At 36.5% G+C, this 24,706-nt stretch overlaps 2 protein-coding genes across 9 annotated transcripts in view; one reads left to right on the forward strand and one right to left on the reverse strand.

Annotated features, from left to right (window-relative positions):
* LOC138315980 (coiled-coil domain-containing protein 150-like) overlaps positions 1-17,957 on the reverse strand; it is a 52,578-nt gene extending 34,621 nt beyond the window's left edge. For 7 of the 8 annotated variants that reach the window (XM_069257471.1, XM_069257486.1, XM_069257443.1 and 4 more), the window contains exons 1-5: positions 17,820-17,957; positions 16,229-16,893; positions 13,205-13,390; positions 833-962; positions 341-477 (exon numbers count right to left, since the gene is read on the reverse strand). In XM_069257471.1, the coding sequence (XP_069113572.1) occupies positions 341-477; positions 833-962; positions 13,205-13,390; positions 16,229-16,774 (999 nt within the window). In that variant the 5' untranslated portion in view covers positions 16,775-16,893; positions 17,820-17,957. Of the gene's footprint in view, positions 1-340; positions 478-832; positions 963-13,204; positions 13,391-16,228; positions 16,894-17,026; positions 17,179-17,819 lie in introns of those variants that run through there. The other variant, XM_069257436.1, reaches the window with a different exon arrangement.
* A 4,040-nt stretch (positions 17,958-21,997) lies between these two features.
* LOC138308914 (uncharacterized) lies at positions 21,998-22,405 on the forward strand. The gene has a single exon (XM_069249968.1). The coding sequence runs from the start codon at positions 21,998-22,000 to the stop codon at positions 22,403-22,405; it is 408 nt and encodes a 135-aa protein (XP_069106069.1).
* Positions 22,406-24,706: the final 2,301 nt, after the last annotated feature.

Here is a 24,706-nt window from a genome sequence, read left to right on the forward strand (position 1 = left end):
ATCTTGTCTGCCAGTAACATTTCCAAGGGAAGTTTTAAATCAAACATCAGTAATTATTGGTAAAGTAATCACCTTTTTTTTTTAAATTGGGAAAGGTTTACACTGGCCAACCTATAGCTGGACTGTGTACAATATCAATAGCATGAATATAACAACAGATTAAAATTGAACATTTCAGCATTTAAGATTTTCATGCATTTAGTTAATACAATTTAATTATTTAATTGGGCTTTTCACAATTAAATCCCTAAGCAAAACATGCAAGCGCCTTCTGGAGTAATTATGTAAACACCAATATCATGCTGAAATAAATATTGTTAGTTGATAAAATGATAGCTACCTTTTGTTGATCGACAATGACCTGCGTCTGCTCAAGTTGTTTGATCAAGTCTTCATATTGTGTCCTAAGTCGACTTAACTCTGTCACCAGTAATTGTCGGTCAGATTCTGCAGAACTGTGGGACTTCTTTAAACGTTCTGGAATTACATCATCACGCGGACAATCAATGACAATGAATCATTTAAAGGTACATTTTTTTGTACATACCTAATAATTCTAAATATTACTGGTACATGTAAATTAAATGATAATCTTGTAGATTCATATTGTACAGCAGGCTACCAGTTTATTGTATATGATGAGTTTTAGGGAGAATCTCATTGTTAGAACGTTATATAAGCTAGCTGTATTGAATTAATACATGTACACAACAGGAAGATATATACAGGAAGATAAAGCATGGAAGGTTACAGGCAATGCTGTAGGACAAACACTCTTTGGCGAGGGTATAAACCAAGCAAATAGATATTCTGTACATATACTGGTGCTAACCTAGGTCTTCCATGGTCTGAATGAATCCAGTTTCAGCCATCTCGGCCCGATTCTGTTCCTGACGTAATTCTTCTCGAACCCGTAAAGCATCATTGCGTAGATTGGTACAGTCTGTTGTTAATGATTTCACCTGGAAACAAAACAACAGTAAACAGTTTTTATTCATTTTACAATAAATGCACAACAAGCGTTACCAACATAACCACCCAAGCAATGATTAAGACTTGAAAATGAAGAGTAAGCTTGTTGTTTCTCTACATTCTACCAGTACAAAACCCATGTGAGACAATTGCCTGGTACTGACTGTAACTTTGTGGATTTTTCTCCCAATTTTTTTCTTTTCCCTTCACCTTCAAATTACCTGGTAAACCTTTAATGGCCCTAGTTTTTTTTTAATCTCCCAATTTTTTTAATTTCCCTTCACTTTCAAATTACCTGGTAAACCTTTCTTTTCCCTTCACCTTCAAATTACCTGGTAAACCTTTAATGGCCCTAGTTTTTTTTTGAATCTCCCAATTTTTTTCATTTCCCTTCACCTTCAAATTACATGGTAAATCTTTAATAGCCCTAATTTTTTAGCAAGATGAAACAAAACACAGCGATTTTCCAGCCCTGAAGATATCACATGAGATATCTGCCAAACAGAATAAGATTAAAGAATGACCAGTGAAGAAAACCCTTAAGGCTTGGTGAAAATAAAGATGGGTCGGGGACTAATCTGAAGCCATATCTGATTAGGCTTCGGGATCATGAAACAATCTTAGACTTACGTTTAGACTATAACTATTAGCCAATCAAGTAAAACATCAGTTTCTGTAACATCATTGATTGGCTATTTGTCTAAACTTACAGGGCTGGTTGAAAAAAACATTTTTGTGGTTAATTTTTTTCTTCAAATTATGTTAACCAAGGATATCTTTCAATGTTTATTCCATATGAGATAATACAATCTCAAGATGTTTTCATTACTAAACACCAAATACAATGTACTAAGTTTATTAAAGTTTAGTTATTGTAAAGAGTTAATCATAAGATAGCACATTAAAATGTCCATGATTTTCAGCCTGCCCTATAAAAAGGTCATAATCAGTTAACTACCATCTATAATTACATTTAACATGAGGGTGAATCACATTGATTTCCAATGCAGGATACTTTCAGACAATGATATTTATTCCATAACTTCATATTAAGCTTAATTAAAGCATTGCCTCTACTTTCAGACTCTGCAGTTCTGAACAAAGATGTTGAGTGATTTGTCACATACAAGTGTAGAAAGCTAGCAATCTATTTATTTCTATAATATTGTAGATAATTTCTTATAAGGAGATATGATTGGATACTTGATGGACAGATGCTGACAACTGGTACATTGATTTTAGATGATCACTTTGGCCTGACCTCAGTCAAAATTTTTAAAGATAAATTACTGAGCCTGCTATCCCCATGACAGCCATCGATATCATTCATTGTATTATGTCATTATTTATAGTCATTGTTAAAATTAGAAGTCAAATTCCCAATTTTGTATTGTGTATGAATAACTGCACCATGACAATTGATGTCAATCATACCATTGTGCACAATATGAAGTCTATCTCTGCATGAATGCTGTTTTCATTTTGTTGAGTTCTGTGTTTGAAGCTCAAAATCATTTACAATATTTGTAAATGAGTAAACATAAAAATTTGAAAGCTGTAATCAATTAGAGTAAATAAATGTAACAAAAGTGAAGTGAAATGGACAATTATTACGAGCCCCTCTCTTCCATTAAGTGTCTTAGGTGAGATCACAAGTGCTGACTTGATATGACAAAAGCCGAGCTCTCGACTTGAACAAATATTGGGCCATTAATGGCTTACCAAAGTAATCCCCTGGATTACACTCACACCAGCGGCAAACAACACACAATACAATCCATGGGTCAAAGGTTATCTCAATTATTAAAGAAATGAAAATATTTTTTGAAAGCCGAGGAGTAAGTCAACACGTTACCGCATTTACAAAGTTTTTGAATTTCTTTAATTTGTCATCTTTTGGCTTCAAGTGTCAATGTGTGATCTGAATGTTATTGTCTATGATTGCTGAAATGTAAAAAGTTTGTCGAGCCTTTGTTTGTTAAACACCACGGCAAACCCGTTACCGTATTTCCTTGTTTGTCCGCCATGTTAAAGGTTATCTCTGCTTTATTCTGAGATAACAATATTTTTGTAAGTCATTTTCATTAAATCGTGTAAGTAAATTTAGTTAACGCATTTGTCACCTGTATTGGAATTGATTTTTAAACCCATATAGTATAGATCCTTTAATGTCAAATCTAATACAAATACACATGATGTTTGAGTCTTTTCACAAACTCTTATGTTAATGAGTGCATGTGGTATAGAAAACATACACACAGAAATATTTTGAGGTAATTAAAAGTCTGTAGAAATGGAACCAAATGATTCTATCTTAAAATTAGTGAAACTTTTCCAGTGGTCTCTAAATAATTCCATCTAGCACTTAAATTTAACAGAATTAATTGCTGGGTCCCCAATCAATGTTTTATTGAAAAAATATGCATATATTTTTTTATCTACATTCATAGGAAATTTTAGGAAAATCTGTAGAGAAACAAAGTCATCAAAAATAACATTCAAGATTAACTAAAATTAACTGAATGTGACTAAAAACATTTTTTTCACTATCTAAATTTTTTCTGTAAGCTTCATAATTATAAGCTTATGTTTAAAACGTAGTTAGAAGTGTGTACACACAACATGGATGTACCGCCTACTAAAACCCAATATCATTACCATTTGAATCAATTTTATCAAGTTGAACTGGCAACCTATAAGGGGTGTTTAAGCAATTTAAATGGGTTGAACTACGGATGAGTAACGCTAATACTGCTTGTATGACAGCTTAATCACAAATGGGTATACTTAGAGCTAAATCAGTGATCCAAATACCTCACTCCAAACTACAGCAACATGATAGAGACCTGTACAGACACTAGTACAGCAATACAAGGCCCGATAGCTAGACCACCAGGCCCCCTAGTGTAAACCACGTACACGCCTGATTGGCAGATTTGTATAGATATTTGTGTGTCGATCGATAATAATCACACCTGATAATGTATTAAGAAGAAAGGGGAAATGATAAGCTTAGTTTAAGTTACTTACCAATAAGACACAATGATCACTAGACAAGGTTACATATGTGAAGGAGCTTTCTTTCATTTAAATTCATATGGATGGCGTTATGAATGATTTATTTCCAGAACAAACAGCATGAGCTTTTTATGTAAGAAAAAAACTTCATGATTTCAATCATTCAGAAAATCCTACACAGTATACTACATCCATCAAAGTCATGTTTTGATATGGAATCTTCATTTTTTTTTGTAAGTGGAGGTGGGGAGAGTCACATTTAATGTGAGCTATATGATATAATGTTCCGTTAAAGATAACATCAAGTTTAATCTTGCCATTCACAATCTTAATTCCATTCCTTAGAAATTTTCATAGATTTAGAAAACAAACATCCTAAAATTAAACAAGAGGCCCAAGGGCGTTTAACAGCCATCTGACTACCTTGGTAATAATCATATAGGAAATTGATTAGATATTGTGTCATGGTAGCCATCTTCGATTTGGGATCAACCAGAGATGTAACAACACTTTGTCAGGACCATGTCAGGATCATTTAACGCAAGTTTCAGCCAAATCGCACTGGTAGAATTTGAGAAGAACTTCAAAATATGTTTTCAAGATGGCGGCTGTGGCAGCCATCTTGGATTTCAGATTGACCCAAAAAATAACAACACTTTGTCGGGACCATGTCAGGATCATTTCATGTAAGTTTCAGCCAAATCGCACCGTTAGAACTTGAGAAGAACTTCAAAATATGTTTTCAAGATGGCGGCTGTGGCAGCCATCTTAGATTTCAGATCGACCCGAAAAATAACAGCACTTTGTCAGGACCATGTCAGGATCATTTCATGCAAGTTTCAGCCAAATTGCACTGTTAGAAATTGAGAAGAATTTAAAAATGTGTTTTCAAGATGTTTCAGCCAAATCGTAATGGTAGAACTTGAGAAGAAGTTCAAAATGTGAAAAGTTAACGCACCGCGGACGCACCGCGGACGGCGCAGGACGAAACATGACAACTATAGTTCATCTTGACCCTTCGGGTCAGATGACCTATACAGACACTTGGATAACACATGCATAGTGATCAACTTGTCTATAAACATGACATGGACCAGTATGTCAGTATATAGACAAGTTTCTAGTGTTGTATAATTGGCGAAAAATGATAGTCCGCCCTCGGTTCCAATTGGATGACCCATCTGATCCAATAATTTGCACAAAATGATCGGTTCAATTTTGCAGTCAAATTGCCTTTTTATGGCTACTTTTGTCTTCATCGTAAGCAGTGAAGTGAATGTTGAATGTTTTTCTTACAAGTTTTTGACAATAAATGGTGAAAAATATTGTAATAGAAAAATGTATGAAGGCATTCACACTGTAATTTGTATTTTAATTTGAAAATTGTTAAAATCACAATAAGTTCTAATATTTACCCCACTAGTCGATTATACAATTTTTAATCAATTATTGGATCGGTTAAGTGTCATCTAGTAGTTAATCGATTATTGGATCGGTTGAGGGTCATCTAGTAGTTAATCGATTATTGGATCGGTTGAGGGTCATCTAGTAGTTAATCGATTATTGGATCGGTTGAGGGTCATCTAGTAGTTAATCGATTATTGGATCGGTTGAGGGTCATCTAGTAGTTAATCGATTATTGGATCGGTTGAGGGTCATCTAGTAGTTAATCGATTATTGGATCGGTTGAGGGTCATCTAGTAGTTAATCGATTATTGGATCGGTTGAGGTCATCTAGTAGTTAATCGATTATTGGATCGTTGAGGGTCATCTAGTAGTTAATCGATTATTGGATCGGTTGAGGGTCATCTAGTAGTTAATCGATTATTGGATCGGTTGAGGGTCATCTAGTAGTTAATCGATTATTGGATCGGTTGAGGGTCATCTAGTAGTTAATCGATTATTGGATCGGTTGAGGGTCATCTAGTAGTTAATCGATTATTGGATCGGTTGAGGGTCATCTAGTAGTTAATCGATTATTGGATCGGTTGAGGGTCATCTAGTAGTTAATCGATTATTGGATCGGTTGAGGGTCATCTAGTAGTTAATCGATTATTGGATCGGTTGAGGGTCATCTAGTAGTTAATCGATAATTGGATCGGTTGAGGGTCATCTAGTAGTTAATCGATAATTGGATCGGTTGAGGGTCATCTAGTAGTAATGATTATATTGGATTGGTCTAGTTGATATTGGATCGGTTGAGGTCATCTAGTAGTTAATCGATTATTGGATCGGTTGAGGGTCATCTAGTAGTTAATCGATTATTGGATCGGTTGAAGGTCATCTAGTAGTTAATCGATTATTGGATCGGTTGAGGGTCATCTAGTAGTTAATCGATTATTGGATCGGTTGAGGGTCATCTATAGTTAATCGATTATTGGATCGGTTGAGGTCATCTAGTAGTTAATCGATTATTGGATCGGTTGAGGGTCATCTAGTAGTTAATCGATTATTGGATCGGTTGAGGGTCATCTAGTAGTTAATCGATTATTGGATCGGTTGAAGGGTCATCTAGTAGTTAATCGATTATTGGATCGGTTAAGGGTCATCTAGTAGTTAATCGATTATTGGATCGGTTGAGGGTCATCTAGTAGTTAATCGATTATTGGATCGGTTGAGGGTCATCTAGTAGTTAATCGATTATTGGATCGGTTGAGGGTCATCTAGTAGTTAATCGATTATTGGATCGGTTGAGGGTCATCTAGTAGTTAATCGATTATTGGATCGGTTGAGGGTCATCTAGTAGTTAATCGATTATTGGATCGGTTGAGGGTCATCTAGTAGTTAATCGATTATTGGATCGGTTGAGGGTCATCTAGTAGTTAATCGATTATTGGATCGGTTGAGGGTCATCTAGTAGTTAATCGATAATTGGATCGGTTGAGGGTCATCTAGTAGTTAATCGATTATTGGATCGGTTGAGGGTCATCTAGTAGTTAATCGATTATTGGATCGGTTGAGGGTCATCTAGTAGTTAATCGATTATTGGATCGGTTGAGGGTCATCTAGTAGTTAATCGATATTGGATCGGTTGAGGGTCATCTAGTAGTTAATGATATTGGATCGGTTGAGGGTCATCTAGTAGTTAATCGATTATTGGATCGGTTGAGGGTCATCTAGTAGTTAATCGATTATTGGATCGGTTGAGGGTCATCTAGTAGTTAATCGATTATTGGATCGGTTGAGGGTCATCTAGTAGTTAATCGATTATTGGATCGGTTGAGGGTCATCTAGTAGTTAATCGATTATTGGATCGGTTGAGGGTCATCTAGTAGTTAATCGATTATTGGATCGGTTGAGGGTCATCTAGTAGTTAATCGATTATTGGATCGGTTGAGGGTCATCTAGTAGTTAATCGATTATTGGATCGGTTGAGGGTCATCTAGTAGTTAATCGATTATTGGATCGGTTGAGGGTCATCTAGTAGTTAATCGATTATTGGATCGGTTGAGGGTCATCTAGTAGTTAATCGATTATTGGATCGGTTGAGGGTCATCTAGTAGTTAATCGATTATTGGATCGGTTGAGGGTCATCTAGTAGTTAATCGATTATTGGATCGGTTGAGGGTCATCTAGTAGTTAATCGATTATTGGATCGGTTGAGGGTCATCTAGTAGTTAATCGATTATTGGATCGGTTGAGGGTCATCTAGTAGTTAATCGATTATTGGATCGGTTGAGGGTCATCTAGTAGTTAATCGATTATTGGATCGGTTGAGGGTCATCTAGTAGTTAATCGATTATTGGATCGGTTGAGGGTCATCTAGTAGTTAATCGATTATTGGATCGGTTGAGGGTCATCTAGTAGTTAATCGATTATTGGATCGGTTGAGGGTCATCTAGTAGTTAATCGATTATTGGATCGGTTGAGGGTCATCTAGTAGTTAATCGATTATTGGATCGGTTGAGGGTCATCTAGTAGTTAATCGATTATTGGATCGGTTGAGGGTCATCTAGTAGTTAATCGATATTGGATCGTTGAGGTCATCTAGTAGTTTATGTCGGTTCATCTAGTAGTTAATCGATTATTGGATCGGTTGAGGGTCATCTAGTAGTTAATCGATTATTGGATCGGTTGAGGGTCATCTAGTAGTTAATCGATATTGGATCGGTTGAGGGTCATCTAGTAGTTAATCGATTATTGGATCGGTTGAGGGTCATCTAGTAGTTAATCGATTATTGGATCGGTTGAGGGTCATCTAGTAGTTAATCGATTATTGGATCGGTTGAGGGTCATCTAGTAGTTAATCGATTATTGGATCGGTTGAGGGTCATCTAGTAGTTAATCGATTATTGGATCGGTTGAGGGTCATCTAGTAGTTAATCGATTATTGGATCGGTTGAGGGTCATCTAGTAGTTAATCGATTATTGGATCGGTTGAGGGTCATCTAGTAGTTAATCGATTATTGGATCGGTTGAGGATCTAGTAGTTAATGATTGGATCAGGTCATCTAGTAGTTAATCGATTATTGGATCGGTTGAGGGTCATCTAGTAGTTAATCGATATTGGATCGGTTGAGGGTCATCTAGTAGTTAATCGATTATTGGATCGGTTGAGGGTCATCTAGTAGTTAATCGATATTGGATCGGTTGAGGGTCATCTAGTAGTTAATCGATTATTGGATCGGTTGAGGGTCATCTAGTAGTTAATCGATTATTGGATCTGGTTGAGGGTCATCTAGTAGTTAATCGATTATTGGATCGTTGAGGGTCATCTAGTAGTTAATCGATATTGGATCGGTTGAGGGTCATCTAGTAGTTAATCGATTATTGGATCGGTTGAGGGTCATCTAGTAGTTAATCGATTATTGGATCGGTTGAGGGTCATCTAGTAGTTAATCGATTATTGGATCGGTTGAGGGTCATCTAGTAGTTAATCGATTATTGGATCGGTTGAGGGTCATCTAGTAGTTAATCGATTATTGGATCGGTTGAGGGTCATCTAGTAGTTAATCGATTATTGGATCGGTTGAGGGTCATCTAGTAGTTAATTGATTATTGGATCGGTTGAGGGGTCATCTAGTAGTTAATCGATTATTGGATCGGTTGAGGGTCATCTAGTAGTTAAGATTATTGGATCGGTTGAGGGTCATCTAGTAGTTAATCGATATTGGATCGGTTGAGGGTCATCTAGTAGTTAATCGATTATTGGATCGGTTGAGGGTCATCTAGTAGTTAATCGATTATTGGATCGGTTGAGGGTCATCTAGTAGTTAATCGATTATTGGATCGGTTGAGGGTCATCTAGTAGTTAATCGATTATTGGATCGGTTGAGGGTCATCTAGTAGTTAATCGATTATTGGATCGGTTGAGGGTCATCTAGTAGTTAATCGATTATTGGATCGGTTGAGGGTCATCTAGTAGTTAATCGATTATTGGATCGGTTGAGGGTCATCTAGTAGTTAATCGATTATTGGATCGGTTGAGGGTCATCTAGTAGTTAATCAATTATTGGATCGGTTGAGGGTCATCTAGTAGTTAATTGATTATTGGATCGGTTGAGGGTCATCTAGTAGTTAATCGATTATTGGATCGGTTGAGGGTCATCTAGTAGTTAATCGATTATTGGATCGGTTGAGGGTCATCTAGTAGTTAATCGATTATTGGATCGGTTGAGGGTCATCTAGTAGTTAATCGATTATTGGATCAGTTGAGGGTCATCTAGTAGTTAATCGATTATTGGATCGGTTGAGGGTCATCTAGTAGTTAATTGATTATTGGATCGGTTGAGGTCATCTAGTAGTTAATCGATTATTGGATCGGTTGAGGGTCATCTAGTAGTTAATTGATTATTGGATCGGTTGAGGGTCATCTAGTAGTTAATCGATTATTGGATCGGTTGAGGGTCATCTAGTAGTTAATCGATTATTGGATCGGTTGAGGGTCATCTAGTAGTTAATGATTATTGGATCGGTTGAGGGTCATCTAGTAGTTAATCGATTATTGGATCGGTTGAGGGTCATCTAGTAGTTAATCGATTATTGGATCGGTTGAGGGTCATCTAGTAGTTAATCGATTATTGGATCGGTTGAGGGTCATCTAGTAGTTAATTGATTATTGGATCGGTTGAGGGTCATCTAGTAGTTAATTGATTATTGGATCGGTTGAGGGTCATCTAGTAGTTAATTGATTATTGGATCGGTTGAGGGTCATCTAGTAGTTAATCGATTATTGGATCGGTTGAGGGTCATCTAGTAGTTAATCGATTATTGGATCGGTTGAGGGTCATCTAGTAGTTAATCGATTATTGGATCGGTTGAGGGTCATCTAGTAGTCAATCGATTATTGGATCGGTTGAGGGTCATCTAGTAGTTAATCGATTATTGGATCGGTTGAGGGTCATCTAGTAGTTAATCGATTATTGGATCGGTTGAGGGTCATCTAGTAGTTAATTGATTATTGGATCGGTTGAGGGTCATCTAGTAGTTAATCGATTATTGGATCGGTTGAGGGTCATCTAGTAGTTAATCGATTATTGGATCGGTTGAGGGTCATCTAGTAGTTAATTGATTATTGGATCGGTTGAGGGTCATCTAGTAGTTAATCGATTATTGGATCGGTTGAAGGTCATCTAGTAGTTAATCGATTATTGGATCGGTTGAGGGTCATCTAGTAGTTAATCGATTATTGGATCGGTTGAGGGTCATCTAGTAGTTAATCGATTATTGGATCGGTTGAGGGTCATCTAGTAGTTAATTGATTATTGGATCGGTTGAGGGTCATCTAGTAGTTAATTGATTATTGGATCGGTTGAGGGTCATCTAGTAGTTAATTGATTATTGGATCGGTTGAGGGTCATCTAGTAGTTAATTGATTATTGGATCGGTTGAGGGTCATCTAGTAGTTAATCGATTATTGGATCGGTTGAGGGTCATCTAGTAGTTAATTGATTATTGGATCGGTTGAGGGTCATCTAGTAGTTAATTGATTATTGGATCGGTTGAGGGTCATCTAGTAGTTAATCGATTATTGGATCGGTTGAGGGTCATCTAGTAGTTAATTGATTATTGGATCGGTTGAGGGTCATCTAGTAGTTAATTGATTATTGGATCGGTTGAGGGTCATCTAGTAGTTAATCGATTATTGGATCGGTTGAGGGTCATCTAGTAGTTAATTGATTATTGGATCGGTTGTTGAGGGTCATCTAGTAGTTAATTGATTATTGGATCGGTTGAGGGTCATCTAGTAGTTAATCGATTATTGGATCGGTTGAGGGTCATCTAGTAGTTAATCGATTATTGGATCGGTTGAGGGTCATCTAGTAGTTAATCGATTATTGGATCAGTTGAGGGTCATCTAGTAATTAATTGATTATTGGATCAGTTGAGGGTCATCTAGTAGTTAATATTATTGGATCGTGAGGTCATCTAGATAATGATTATTGGATCGTTGAGGGTCATCTAGTAGTTAATGATTATTGGATCGTTGAGGTCATCTAGTAGTTAATGATTATTGGATCGTGAGGGTCATCTAGTAGTTAATCAATTATTGGATCAGTTGAGGGTCATCTAGTAATTAATTGATTATTGGATCGGTTGAGGGTCATCTAGTAGTTAATCAATTATTGGATCGGTTGAGGGTCATCTAGTAGTTAATTGATTATTGGATCGGTTGAAGGCATCTAGTAGTTATCGATTATTGGATCGGTTGAGGGTCATCTAGTAGTTAATCGATTATTGGATCGGTTGAGGGTCATCTAGTAGTTAATTGATTATTGGATCGGTTGAGGGTCATCTAGTAGTTAATTGATTATTGGATCGGTTGAAGGTCATCTAGTAGTTAATTGATTATTGGATCGGTTGAGGGTCATCTAGTAGTTAATTGATTATTGGATCGGTTGAGGGTCATCTAGTAGTTAATTGATTATTGGATCGGTTGAAGGTCATCTAGTAGTTAATTGATTATTGGATCGGTTGAGGGTCATCTAGTAGTTAATTGATTATTGGATCGGTTGAGGGTCATCTAGTAGTTAATTGATTATTGGATCGGTTGAGGGTCATCTAGTAGTTAATTGATTATTGGATCGGTTGAGGGTCATCTAGTAGTTAATTGATTATTGGATCGGTTGAAGGTCATCTAGTAGTTAATTGATTATTGGATCGGTTGAGGGTCATCTAGTAGTTAATTGATTATTGGATCGGTTGAGGGTCATCTAGTAGTTAATCGATTATTGGATCGGTTGAGGGTCATCTAGTAGTTAATTGATTATTGGATCGGTTGAGGGTCATCTAGTAGTTAATCGATTATTGGATCGGTTGAGGGTCATCTAGTAGTTAATTGATTATTGGATCGGTTGAGGGTCATCTAGTAGTTAATCGATTATTGGATCGGTTGAGGGTCATCTAGTAGTTAATTGATTATTGGATCGGTTGAGGGTCATCTAGTAGTTAATCGATTATTGGATCGGTTGAGGGTCATCTAGTAGTTATATCGATTATTGGATCGGTTGAGGGTCATCTAGTAGTTAATCGATTATTGGATCGGCTGAGGGTCATCTAGTAGTTAATCAATTATTGGATCAGTTGAGGGTCATCTAGTTAATTGAAGGTCATCTAGTAGTTATTGATTGGATTGTCATCTAGTAATTAATTACAAATTATACAAAATACAACACTACAGGTTTCCTGATTGCAAGGTTTGAATTACTACAAATCAAAATGGAAAATGCTATACAATCACACCAGAGTAATTTTGTATTCAGCTTTAAGACTCTTCAATATATATTAGTTTTGAACACAATTGTAACAATTGTAGATACTCTATAGAGCGATAGTGCCTCAGAGCCATTCTGTTTTTAAATCTCACCTGATTTCTCTCCGACTCCACCATGTTCTCAATCTCTCGTTCTCAGCTTAGTAAAGTGTTGTGGGACTCTTCAGACAGAGCCATTCTGTTTACAAATCTCACCTCATTTCTCTCCGACTCCACCATGTTCTCAATCTCTCATACTCGGCTTAGTAATGTGTTGTGGGACTCTTCAGACAGAGCCATTCTGTATACAAATCTCACCTCATTTCTCTCCGACTCCACCATGTTCTCAATCTCTCGTACTCGGCTTAGTAACGTGTTGTGGGACTCTTCAGACAGAGCCATTCTGTTTACAAATCTCACCTCATTTCTCTCCGACTCCACCATGTTCTCAATCTCTCGTACTCGGCAAAGTAACGTGTTGTGGGACTCTTCAGACAGAGCCATTCTGTTTACAAATCTCACCTCATTTCTCTCCGACTCCACCATGTTCTCCATCTCCCGTACTCGGCTTAGTAATGTGTTGTGGGACTCTTCAAGACTGCTTCGAATACTTTTCTCTCTTTCCAAATCTTCTTTTAATTCTGACATCTTTTTCTCCATCTTTTGTTTGCCCGATACCATTTCCTCTGCAGACACAGCAGCCTCCGCCTAAAATCAATTATAAAAGACTTATTTATGTATATCCTCCTGTTTTTGTTTGCTTCCAATTGCCTGCTTGTTTGTTTGTGTTTTGTTTTATCTCTCAACAGCCATGAGCATAATTTTAATGTCAATTAATTTGTATTTCTTTTAATTTTCACCATCTCAAACTGTCGCAAGCAAATTCGTGGAATTTCCATCCCCTGCTTTCAGGAGATATTGCATTGTAGGTAAACATTGTTGAGGTTAGGTTTAACCTTGGTTGAAACATGCCGTGGCAATCAAACTTGGCCAAGCCCTTAAGGCAATTTGACCTTGTTACCAAGTTTGAAGAAAATCGGTTAATATTTATTAGAGTTATTGCAGGGAAATGGCAGAAAATGACTTTTTCTTTTATTAAATCAAAGGGCCATAACTCTGCTAATTAAGATCTGCCAAAAGTGGCGATCAAACTTGGCTATAGCCCTTGAGACATTAAGTTTGTTACCAAGTTTTAACAATATTAGTTTTAACATTTGTTAGTTATTACACAGAAACTGCAGAAAAATGAAATTTGTAGTAAATTAAAGGGCCATAACTCTGATAAATAACATCCGCTGAAAGAGTTTATCGAACTTAGCCAGGCACTTAAGGCATTCAACCTTGTTACCAAGTTTGAATAAAATTGGTTAATATTTATTACAGTTATTGTACGGAAGTGGCAGAAACTGACTTTTAATTTTACTTAAGCAAAGGGCCATAACTCCGCTAAATAAGGTCCGTTGGAAGTCGTGATCAAACTTGGCCGAGTCCTTAAGGCATTTCATCTTGTTACTAAGTTTGAAGAAAATTGGTTTACAGTTATTGCAGGGAAACGAAGTGAACATTACAGACAGACGGACAGACAGACAGACGGACAAACCCAAATTAATATCCCCCGTTTTGGAGAAAGCGGGGGATAATAAAACATACAATGTGTGAATATAGATTCTTATATATGATGGTTCAGATCCATAAAGCAGCAATATACTATTTACATAGGGGTAAATGTCACATGAAATATCACACGTTTTGAAAGAACCGCCACAGTCAACACAATGTTTCAATTAAGTATAGGAAAACTGAGTTGCATCATGTGACCAACATTGACAATACCTGTATAGATCGGAACCCCCCAAGTCATATAATGTAACCCACATCGGATAGGAATAGATTGGAACAGTTCGGAGATTTCCGAGCTATTTCAAACAGATATAAAAAACATCTTTCAAATTTGAGGAGAGGTGTCAAGGTGACACCATGTCAACAGCCATATGCATGCAAGGCCATAATTTAAAGGGAGGCTATCAAGTATTATAAAAATTAAGACACTAGCACAGTTTGGTCTTACATTTTCAGAAATATTAATTATAACATTGCAAAGTACTCAGATATATCATCAACTATATTCTAAGAAAATTTGGACTGATCACAGGGCCTTTTGTGATTTTAACAAGGCTAATATTTGATGATCACTAACAAGAATTGTGTTTAAAGTTAATTTCAACCCTTGAATTCAGCTTTCAATTGTAAAATGGATAAAACAAAAAATAAAAAGAATCCCATATATAAAAATAAAAGGGGAAAATTGTAAGGGAATTATAATTATTTATCAATTTTACTACAAGTGTATGCACAGAGTACAAATCACCATGCATGAAACAAATGTCTAAATCAAAAGTGGTTTGAATCTTTTATCAGACTACAACAAGCAGTACAAGGCTTTTTTTCTCATTAAATCTGGAAGTGGTGCCTTTTAAATCTCATTTTTAAGAGAATATTGACAAATTGGGAATTTAATTAAAGGAGTGTATTTTCTGAGAGTTTTACTGAAATTTGTTCGATCATTTCCATTTTAGTGAGTGACTATGGTATATTTAACTTATTGTTAAATACTTTGATATGCCAATACACCATGATCCTTAAGGTAAGTGGCATATCAACTATTTAATGATTTTAATAAATTTCATATTACATAGCCATAAAATAATGTAAAATTCTATTTATCACATACATGTATTAATATTTATATAAATATAGACCCCCAGTCAGGCAGCTCGGATATGACGTCTCTGTCTACCAAGACAATCGTGCGAGGTCATATTTTGATAATGATGGACATGTGAAATCACAATATATTTTTTATTAACATGTGTCTTACAATATAAATTATGATATAGCTTTACTAGTGTATGACATGGCTAAACTGGTTATTATATGTGATAAATTCACATTTTCATGAATATAAAGGGCTAACTTTAGGAGTCTACATACAATTCAGTGTAAACTGGTCTACTTCTCAAATCTTATCTGTAGTTATAATGTCAGAATGGCAATATTCATGTCCAATAAGTAGATATTATCACATTGCCTGAATACATTATCAAGACCTCTGATACCTGAAAATGACTGACTTATAAAGTGTATCAGGGAAAGCTGCAAAGTAACGGTAATGAAAAGTATTAATGAAAAGAATTATCAGTGTACATGAAGACTTTATCACTCAGAGCTGTTTATCACAGACTAGGCATACTTAGTTCTGCGCTTTCAAAACTATAATGAAATCTAATTTTATGATCATGATCGCTTCAGGAAATTAAATTGATATCAATATTAAATTAAATACAACTTGGGGAAATATAAAACTGTACGTACAGTACTAAGCAGTGCCAATCTATTTATTAGGATGATAAAGAAAAATCATTCAATTTCTATGTCAGAGAATTCGAACAGGACTTTGGAAGTATATATAAATACCTGTGTTCAGAAGGAGAATTAACAGTCAAACACCATACAAATCGATTTTGTTAAGAAACAAAAAATACCTACTCTTGTTGTGGTAGCCTCTTCCAATGCTAGTCGGAGCTCTTTCACTTCTTCCTGTGCCCGGTTTTTGGAGTCAGTCTCTTGTTTTAACTCCTCTCTCAAATCCTCTGTTTCACGCTGATATTTTCCAAGTTCATTTTCACAAGCCTCTTTCAATAATTGATACTTATCCTCCGTCTGGTCATGTAGTTTTGGGTTTAAATCCTGTTGTCCCTGAATATTCACTAAATTTAACTTTAAAGTTTGTATGGCACTTTCTGTTTTACAAACTCTTGAAACCAAAGTTTCATAGCTGTCTTGTAAAACGTCAACATCTGCAATTCTTGGTTTGTATGGTGCAATCGGTTCCTTCATCTTCATGTCTTGACTGTCCATGTCCCGCTCTGCTTGGTGGACATTCTGTCCGAAACCCATACCTGATAGATGATCAATTAATTCCATTGTCTCTTGCTCAGCAGCAGTAAGTCTGTCCTCCAAAACATCTATCGTCTGCTGTGAGGAAACACCCGGCGGACATGACAGTGGAGGAATAACTGACCGTGACATCATTCAAAGTTTTGATGTTGACGATAACAGTCAAATTAATAACCTCGGTCCATATATATACAAGTGTCACACAGGTGAATTTTCAGCCATGGCGCGTGCCTTTGCGTACCCATTAAGATTTTCTACAAAAGATAATATTTTCAAAACAATGTAAAACTACAATGTAGCTGTACCAAATCAAAGAATGGCTGTCACTCGGTTATAACAAAATGATCTATATAGAACAAGTATTTCTAGTATATACCAGTATGCTACCTTCTTATGCCTTCAGTGACTCCTGTGAAATATCAATGGACCCACTAGCTGTTATACACTTAGATAAAAACCTCCCTGCTATTTGTCTGTTCTGCTTTAAGATGCGATCAAGAGGAACCCACACATGAAATACAATTATTAAATACCCCGTCCGATACAGTCAAGGTTTACTACAGACAAACAAGTTAACGGATAACATGTTCATTGTTTAAATGCATTGTTTACATAGCAAATGTCTAAAGTGGTACAATAAAAGCCCACTGACCCATGCTAAACCCTTCCCCTTAAAGGTATGTTGGGTATATACAGTGTGATCTGTAGGCCTTATCAAAAGTGTTCCTTGAGTCTAAAACTCACAAAGTCACAAGCACCATAGGTAATTATAAACAAGGGTCGGATTGCAAGCTCAGATTGGATGATACAACTCAAGTTTACAAGGTGTTACAAGGACAACAGAATCAATCAAATTGTCTCCAATGTGTCATGTTTAGACACGAATATTTTATAAACAGACAGGTGAAACTGTCTGTCGTATATATTAGCACGAGTTTGGGATTATAGTTAACACTTCAGCTGACAGCTACCGTCGACGATAAGTTTCATGGCTTCAATTTAAGCAGGGAAAATTACAAAAATAATCCCAGTTAAAAAGGAAAACGTGACATTTTCTGAGGATAGAAAATTATTTGAAAATATAACTAAAATAAACATAACAAATAAATGCAATTACTTTAAAATGATTAAGTAAGAGTGTGTGCTTAATGCTACGAGGCTGTCGACAAAACATGTATACCTCAACTTCCAGCAGCTTTCTTGTGCATCCTCACGAATGATCTGCTTTTCGTGGCCATATTGTAAACAATGCGGTTTGATTGGTTGCCGCCGAGTCTCAATCAAACGTTTGCACTGACGGGCGCACCAACGTCAAACGCTTGACTGACCTCCCCATTGACGGTAACACGAAATTGTCGTTGTTACCTCCCCTTGACCTTAATCAAATAAATCCAGAGCATTAATTTGGTGACTTTTAGAGATTGGATTACTACTGAAATTCTTTATGTCAATGATTTTTTTCATTTTAAAAACAAAACATGCCAGTAGAGTCTAGCCAGTAATAGTTCTATTTTTGTAAATTCCAATCATGTTAAGGATGTGCTCCCATGAGAAGTCAAAATTTTCTTGTAAACTTTTTTTCTCATATAGATTTTTGGAAACAGCCAGGAGTTCATGCCATAAAAGAAAATGGAAGAAAAAACACATGTCCGTATGCTCGTTTTTGTGCTATTGTCACTCCAAGGTACCTAGTTGACAAAATATTGGATTTTATGGGAATTTGTCGTTTTGACCATATATACAAGATATTAAAGCCATAATTTCCTAATGAGATGTTTGATATGTATGGATGTTTGTAGAATTTATTTTCCAGTAGTCTTCTTTAAAAATATACCAGTTTTGATTAATAAGAGTAATATTTTTTCTCAAAATAACAACATATGCTACCCCTACCCCTTAATTTTTAGCTACAAAATGCACTATTTTCAGCCATTTTTGCCAAATTCAACCCTTTATAGAAAAAGTTCCGGTATTAAACTTTTGTTAAAGGGACAATTCATTCTACGAGAACATTAAAATTTGTATATACACCGGAAAACCCTCAGTTCTAATGGAAATTAGATCAGTCGGTGTTACTGTGATATGTCAGAAAATCCCATGGTGATGAAATGCGTGTGAAATGTTCAAACTCACTCGCTGTCCGCCATTACACATTGTGGTCGAATATCTTGTATGCCGAACCCAGTCCCTTGCTTGTAGAGTAATGCTACTTTTGTCTAGAACAGCTCAAATCGCTCTGACAGAACTGTGTTTACCTTATTAGGTGAATGGTCTTACCTTAAAAAATCATTATATCACCTCCACAGTGGTTATGTAGTTCATTTGTTTAACGTGCATGACTTTGGCTCAGATATTGGTACAGCGTACATATTATACCTGCTTAATCGTATTGATCAACGATTTGTAATTACAACGGTATCAATTAAAATACTTAACAATAATGTGGAATTTGTAAATATCTTATGTTATATGCTTCATAAGAAATGTAGAACAATACATTTATGCCATATTTTGCTTCTTGGTTATGTAAAAGAATTAGCCTGAGTGAATTGTCCCTTTAATATTTTTTATATCAACAGGGAAAGGGTTGTTCTTTCTAAATCAGGCAGAAAAATGGGGGGTCCGTGTGCTAACTTTTTTGCCCCATTTGAATATTTGTTATTTTTCGGTATTTTAGAGTAAAAAATAAAAGTGATCAAATTACCATTAAATATCAAAATAAAGTGACAAAATTGTATCAATTCACACATTAATGTTCAATTTTTTAATTACCACGAACCCGGTAAAGATTTACAGGAAAAATTAGCCCGATACAGCTAAAATTACTGGCGCAATGATGATTTAAGTAAAAACATTTTAGTAAAAAATGGTAAAACTGTGGCTCTACTCAAAGCGAAAAAAAGACACAATTTCAAAATGGCCGTCAAATGGGCTATTTCTTGAAATGTCCGTATAAAAAAAATCTGCTAAAAATAGAAATGTAATGTTTTGACAAAATTTGCAACTGGCAACTTGCTACAGATATCGATAGATTTTATTTGAAAATCTCATAACTTCTTTGATCTACATGTATGTCGAAACGAGACTTAAACGATACTGAAACCTCCTTAACTGTACTGATGCAGTAGACATATTTCAATTTTATTTTAGGCAGAAACATATTTATCCCCGCATCCGATCCAGATTTCTACTGTTTTATATTATATAGAGACGAAATTTGTGTGCAATCGTGCAATCGTGACTATATGTGATATGAAAGTTTTATCAAACTCGTTAAATAATTTAATTGTCCCACTCGCCTTAAGGCTCGTGTGCATATCAAAATCATTGAACTCGTTTGATAAAACGTTTGATAAATTCCATAGAGGCCTAAGTCACTCATGTAAGATCCTCTATAGGCCTAGATTCTATAACTGTCTTACAAAGTGACTGTATGAGCCATGAGCCAAAAGGCTTTTTTAATTTATAGCTTGTTTGATAATCACATATGTCACGAGTCTGAAAGATTCTATTTATCACATAACTTATATTAACAGAAATATAATTAGACCTAAAAATATATGCATGATTCAGGTTACATAACTGAAAAATACAGCAGGTCGGTCGGGACATTTTTTAGTAGGGGTGGGGGAGGAGTTGAGTGGCTTTATTACTACATTACAAAGTAATTAATGATACATGTCATTTGTCTTTCAGGCTTTATGCTGGCTAGAAGCACAGGGATCTGAGAATTAGTTACAGATTTTATAATCATGGACTCACCAGAGTGCCTTAAGACCATTTTAGACGTTTTAGAGGTCTAGATTAAAAAATGATAAAAATCATACTCTACATGGTACTATATTTGAGAAGGGTGGAAAGCCTTAGACTCCAAATTTCTAACCCGCCTACCTTTAGCGGCTATAAAAACACATTTCAAGTACATCGTTTTCCTTTCAAAATCATCCTACACATATATACAAAGTGGTGTTATTAAGACGATATAAGCCCCATTATGACAAACATCTTGAACAGCAGCTAAATAAAATTCATCCTGGCGGTGTGGCCGATATATATGTATGAGCGAGGCTTCAGCTGCAATCTCATTGGCCAGCTATAAAAAGTCTATCTTTTCGGGACGTTGTACATCTATATATGGATTTCGCCGTACACATGTTCAGGCCCGGTGGATACTTGGGCAAGAATGTAATTCAAACCCAGGAAGTCAAGGAGCTTGATCACCAAGAGAGGCAGGGTCACGGAGAAGTTCTCGATGCTTATCCATGGCGAAAAGATTCCCTCAATCGTTAACAACCCGATCAAGTGTCTGGGAAAGTGGTTTGATGCTAGCCTTAAATGACTCTTACAACATCAGGAGGCTGCAAACACAGATAAAAGAAGACTCAGAGCGATCGACAAGACAGGACTTCCAGGGAAATTCAAGGCGTGGCTCTACCAGTACGGACTTCTACCTCGTCTGACGTGGCCGTTCATATTGTATGAGGTTACCACAACGACAGTAGAGGCACTGAAAAGAACCATCAGCAAGTTCCTGCGAAGATGGCTAGGAGCACCCCAAGCTTCACGAGCGTTGGTCTGTACAGCTCATCAGTCAAACTACAGCTCCCAAATTTCATCACTCGTTTAGGAGTTCAAGGTGGCTAAGGCAAGACAGATGATGATTGTGAGGGACTCAAGAGACGATAAGATCAGACTCGCGGGCATAGAGACGTGAACGGGGAGGAAATGGCCTTCAAGCAGCGCAGTAGAAGCAGTTGAGAGCCGCCTGAGACATCAAAATATCATTGGTACAACGTGCGTAGGACGCCAAGGACTGGGTACAAGTCATGTACAGCGCTGGGGGACATCAGATAAAGCCGGCAAGAGGAAGATGGTACAGGAGAACAACAGGAAAATGGAGGAGGAAATCAGGAAGGCCAAAGTGGTGGAGATGGGAGCCCAGGGAGCATGGACGAGGTGGGGAACTACAGACAGAAAACTGTCGTGGTCGGACATCTGGCGTTTGTAACCTTACCGAATCCAGTTCCTGATGAGGTCAGTTTACGACCTGCTTCCCTCACCTACCAACCTCCATAGATGGGGCTTGACTAAGACTCCAGACTGTCCATTGTGCAACCAACCAGGGAACCTTGCGCATGTACTATCAGGATGCAATGTTGCCCTTACACAAGGACGCTACAGATGGCACCATGACAAGGTGCTAAGAGAACTGGCTGACATCCTGGAGAGGGAGAGGACTAAGAAGCGTAAGCCTGCGATGGGTTGTACATTCATCAACTTTGTACGAGGCGGGGAGGGAGGACATACTTCTACAACATTTTACCGGGGGGAATCCTTGACGGCGCACAGAACTGGGAGATGAAGGTCGATCTAGACAGGAGACTGGTATTCCCCGACATCATCCAGACCAATCTGCGTCCAGATATCCTCATATGGTCAACGCAGGGAAAGAAGATGGTCATGGTTGAATTGACAGTTCCATGGGAAGAAAGATGTGAGGAGGCATTTGAGCGAAAGAAGGGAAAGTATGAAGAATTGGCAGGAGACATAAGGGCCCTAGGGTGGAGTGTTTTGGTCTTCCCAGTGGAGATCGGATGCAAAGGATTTCCTGCACATTCAACATGGAGAATCTTTGCAGCACTGAGTGTGAAGGACAGAGACAGGAAAGCAGCATTGGACCGACTGTCAAGAACAGCAGAGAAGTCGTCCAGCTGGCTGTGGTGTCAACAAGACATGAAATGGAAGCTATCCACAGACGGGCAGTGATTTGGCCAATCAATGTCGACTCGCCATCTTAAGGGCGTTCCAGGTTAGGAGTCAAAACGTTCAGGAAAAGGTGGACCTGGCTGATGACGTCTGTGGAGCTGCAATCCAGGGATTGTATTTAGGTTATATTAATATTGTCAGTTAAGCTCTGGCATACATACTAATACTATAATCAGAGTTCAAGAAATGACTGGGTTTAAGTCTGTGTGAGACTTCATTGAAAGAATATTGAAATATTCTACAAAGTGACCAATATGATTAAAATACATGTATATTCTGTTATTGCATTAGTCGGTTGTCCATGGCAACATACCAGAAGCCCACTATTTCCTGCTAAATCATTATGGTTTAGTTTGGTTTGGTTTGATTAGTTTAACGTCCTATTCAGCCAGGGTCATTTAAGGACTTGCCAGGTTTGTTGGTGGAGGAAAGCCGGAGTACCCGGAGAAAAACCACCGACCAGCGGCTAGTTCCTGGCAAATGCCCCACATGGGATTCGAACTCACGACCCAGAGGTCCAGACATGTGGTAATATGTTGGTACATCTTAACCACTCGGCCACCGCGGCCCTGAAAATCATTATCAAAATCATTTTAAAGGCTGTTCCATCAAATGATGTTTTTCTATATGCAGACGTATAAGTTTTATTTTCATACTTTATATTTTACCTATTTTCTTTAAAATGGGAATGACTAGTTAAAATGTAAATATACATGTAAACATTGGTTGTCATATTTTTGACACACACTTGGTTTTGCTATAACACCCAATATATTTTACACACCAATGCATGTAAAATTTGACAACCAATGCTTAAATGTGACATCATAATAGTGTTATTACACATGTGTCTTAATTACGATATTTATGATACTTCTGCAGGTAATACATTTCATTGATACTATTTTTTATAATAATTTAAATCTTTATCTTTCTTTTATGCAAAAGATTTACTCCATCATATACATGTAATAAAGAAGATGCTGAGTTCAGTTCAAGTTAATGACTGATCTATTTTTATGGTCACATGACATCTAGACAATTGCATAATAGAAGTTGAGTACATGTATAATGTTATAACCTAATTTCAAGGTCAAATGACATCAGGCAAGACGCATGATAGTTAATGTTGTCACTCAGGGTGTTCAAATTAATGACTTTTGATCTAATACTTTCATGAATCACCTTGGCCTACACTTTTATTGACAAATTACACAAGCTAGTAGCAGAATTGAATCTAAAGTTCTATTTAAGTAATGGCTTTTATCAAGCTTCTTTCAAGTCACATGCTATAGAAATAATGAAAGACTTCTTCAAGATAGAAAAAACAACCAGTCAACAGCTAAAGGTTGAATATAATATTTTATATAGTTAAACACTCACACATGTTCAGATATCAATAAATATTTCAATTCTTATGTACATCTCCCTGCTTCTATCAGAACTATTGTTATGTGTCAAGCACCCTTTATCTATAATTATGGTCCCTCATTAACACAATGATATGTACTTAATAATTCATACATTGTATACACAGACAAAAAACAGTTATCTACCAAAATATACATCCGTATTCAGCCCAATAAGTGCCCATGTTCCCTTTTTGAGGCCTCAATTTCAATTGTCCACGCATAAATAAAGACCAAAACTACACAAAACTGTATAGATTTGCAACAATTTCATCTTATTAGCACCTTTTCATTTTTTCAATTTTTTTAAACGCCCTGGGCGCTTATTGGGTCGAATACGGTATTTATATTGTGCTAAATTGAAATTCATTAGCATATGGTTATTGGAAACCATTTAGATTCAGTACTAAAAGATAATATAAGGTCAACGACAGCTAGTATTTACTGATCCCAGTTAATGAAGCTATTCATTACTATGTAGGCCTTCTACTGCCTCAACATTTCTTAGTAAAACTTAAACCTTGCGAGATTATCATTTCGCAAAACTGAAATGTTAATTTCCCCATGCTTATACTGTTTTCTTTTTTAACAGGAAAGTTTGGTCCAATTTAACACATACACTGATTGTTCAAAATCATTTGCTCTTTAGTGTGATATTATTTTTCATATTTAATGACATACGTAGTAATGCATTAAAATGAATAATTTAGAATGAAATTCAACACGGAAAAAGTGAAATACACAATGTACAATTCAGCAACCATATACAAATATTATGTATATTATATAGATTATGAAGAGCCCCTTTTATGGAGTGAAATATTTATATACATATACCACTTTATCTCCTATTAAAAGGATGCATTCATCACACATACAGCTACATTTATAT

This window comes from Argopecten irradians, chromosome 1 (assembly GCF_041381155.1).
Source record: "Argopecten irradians isolate NY chromosome 1, Ai_NY, whole genome shotgun sequence".
Lineage (NCBI taxonomy): Eukaryota > Metazoa > Mollusca > Bivalvia > Pectinida > Pectinidae > Argopecten > Argopecten irradians.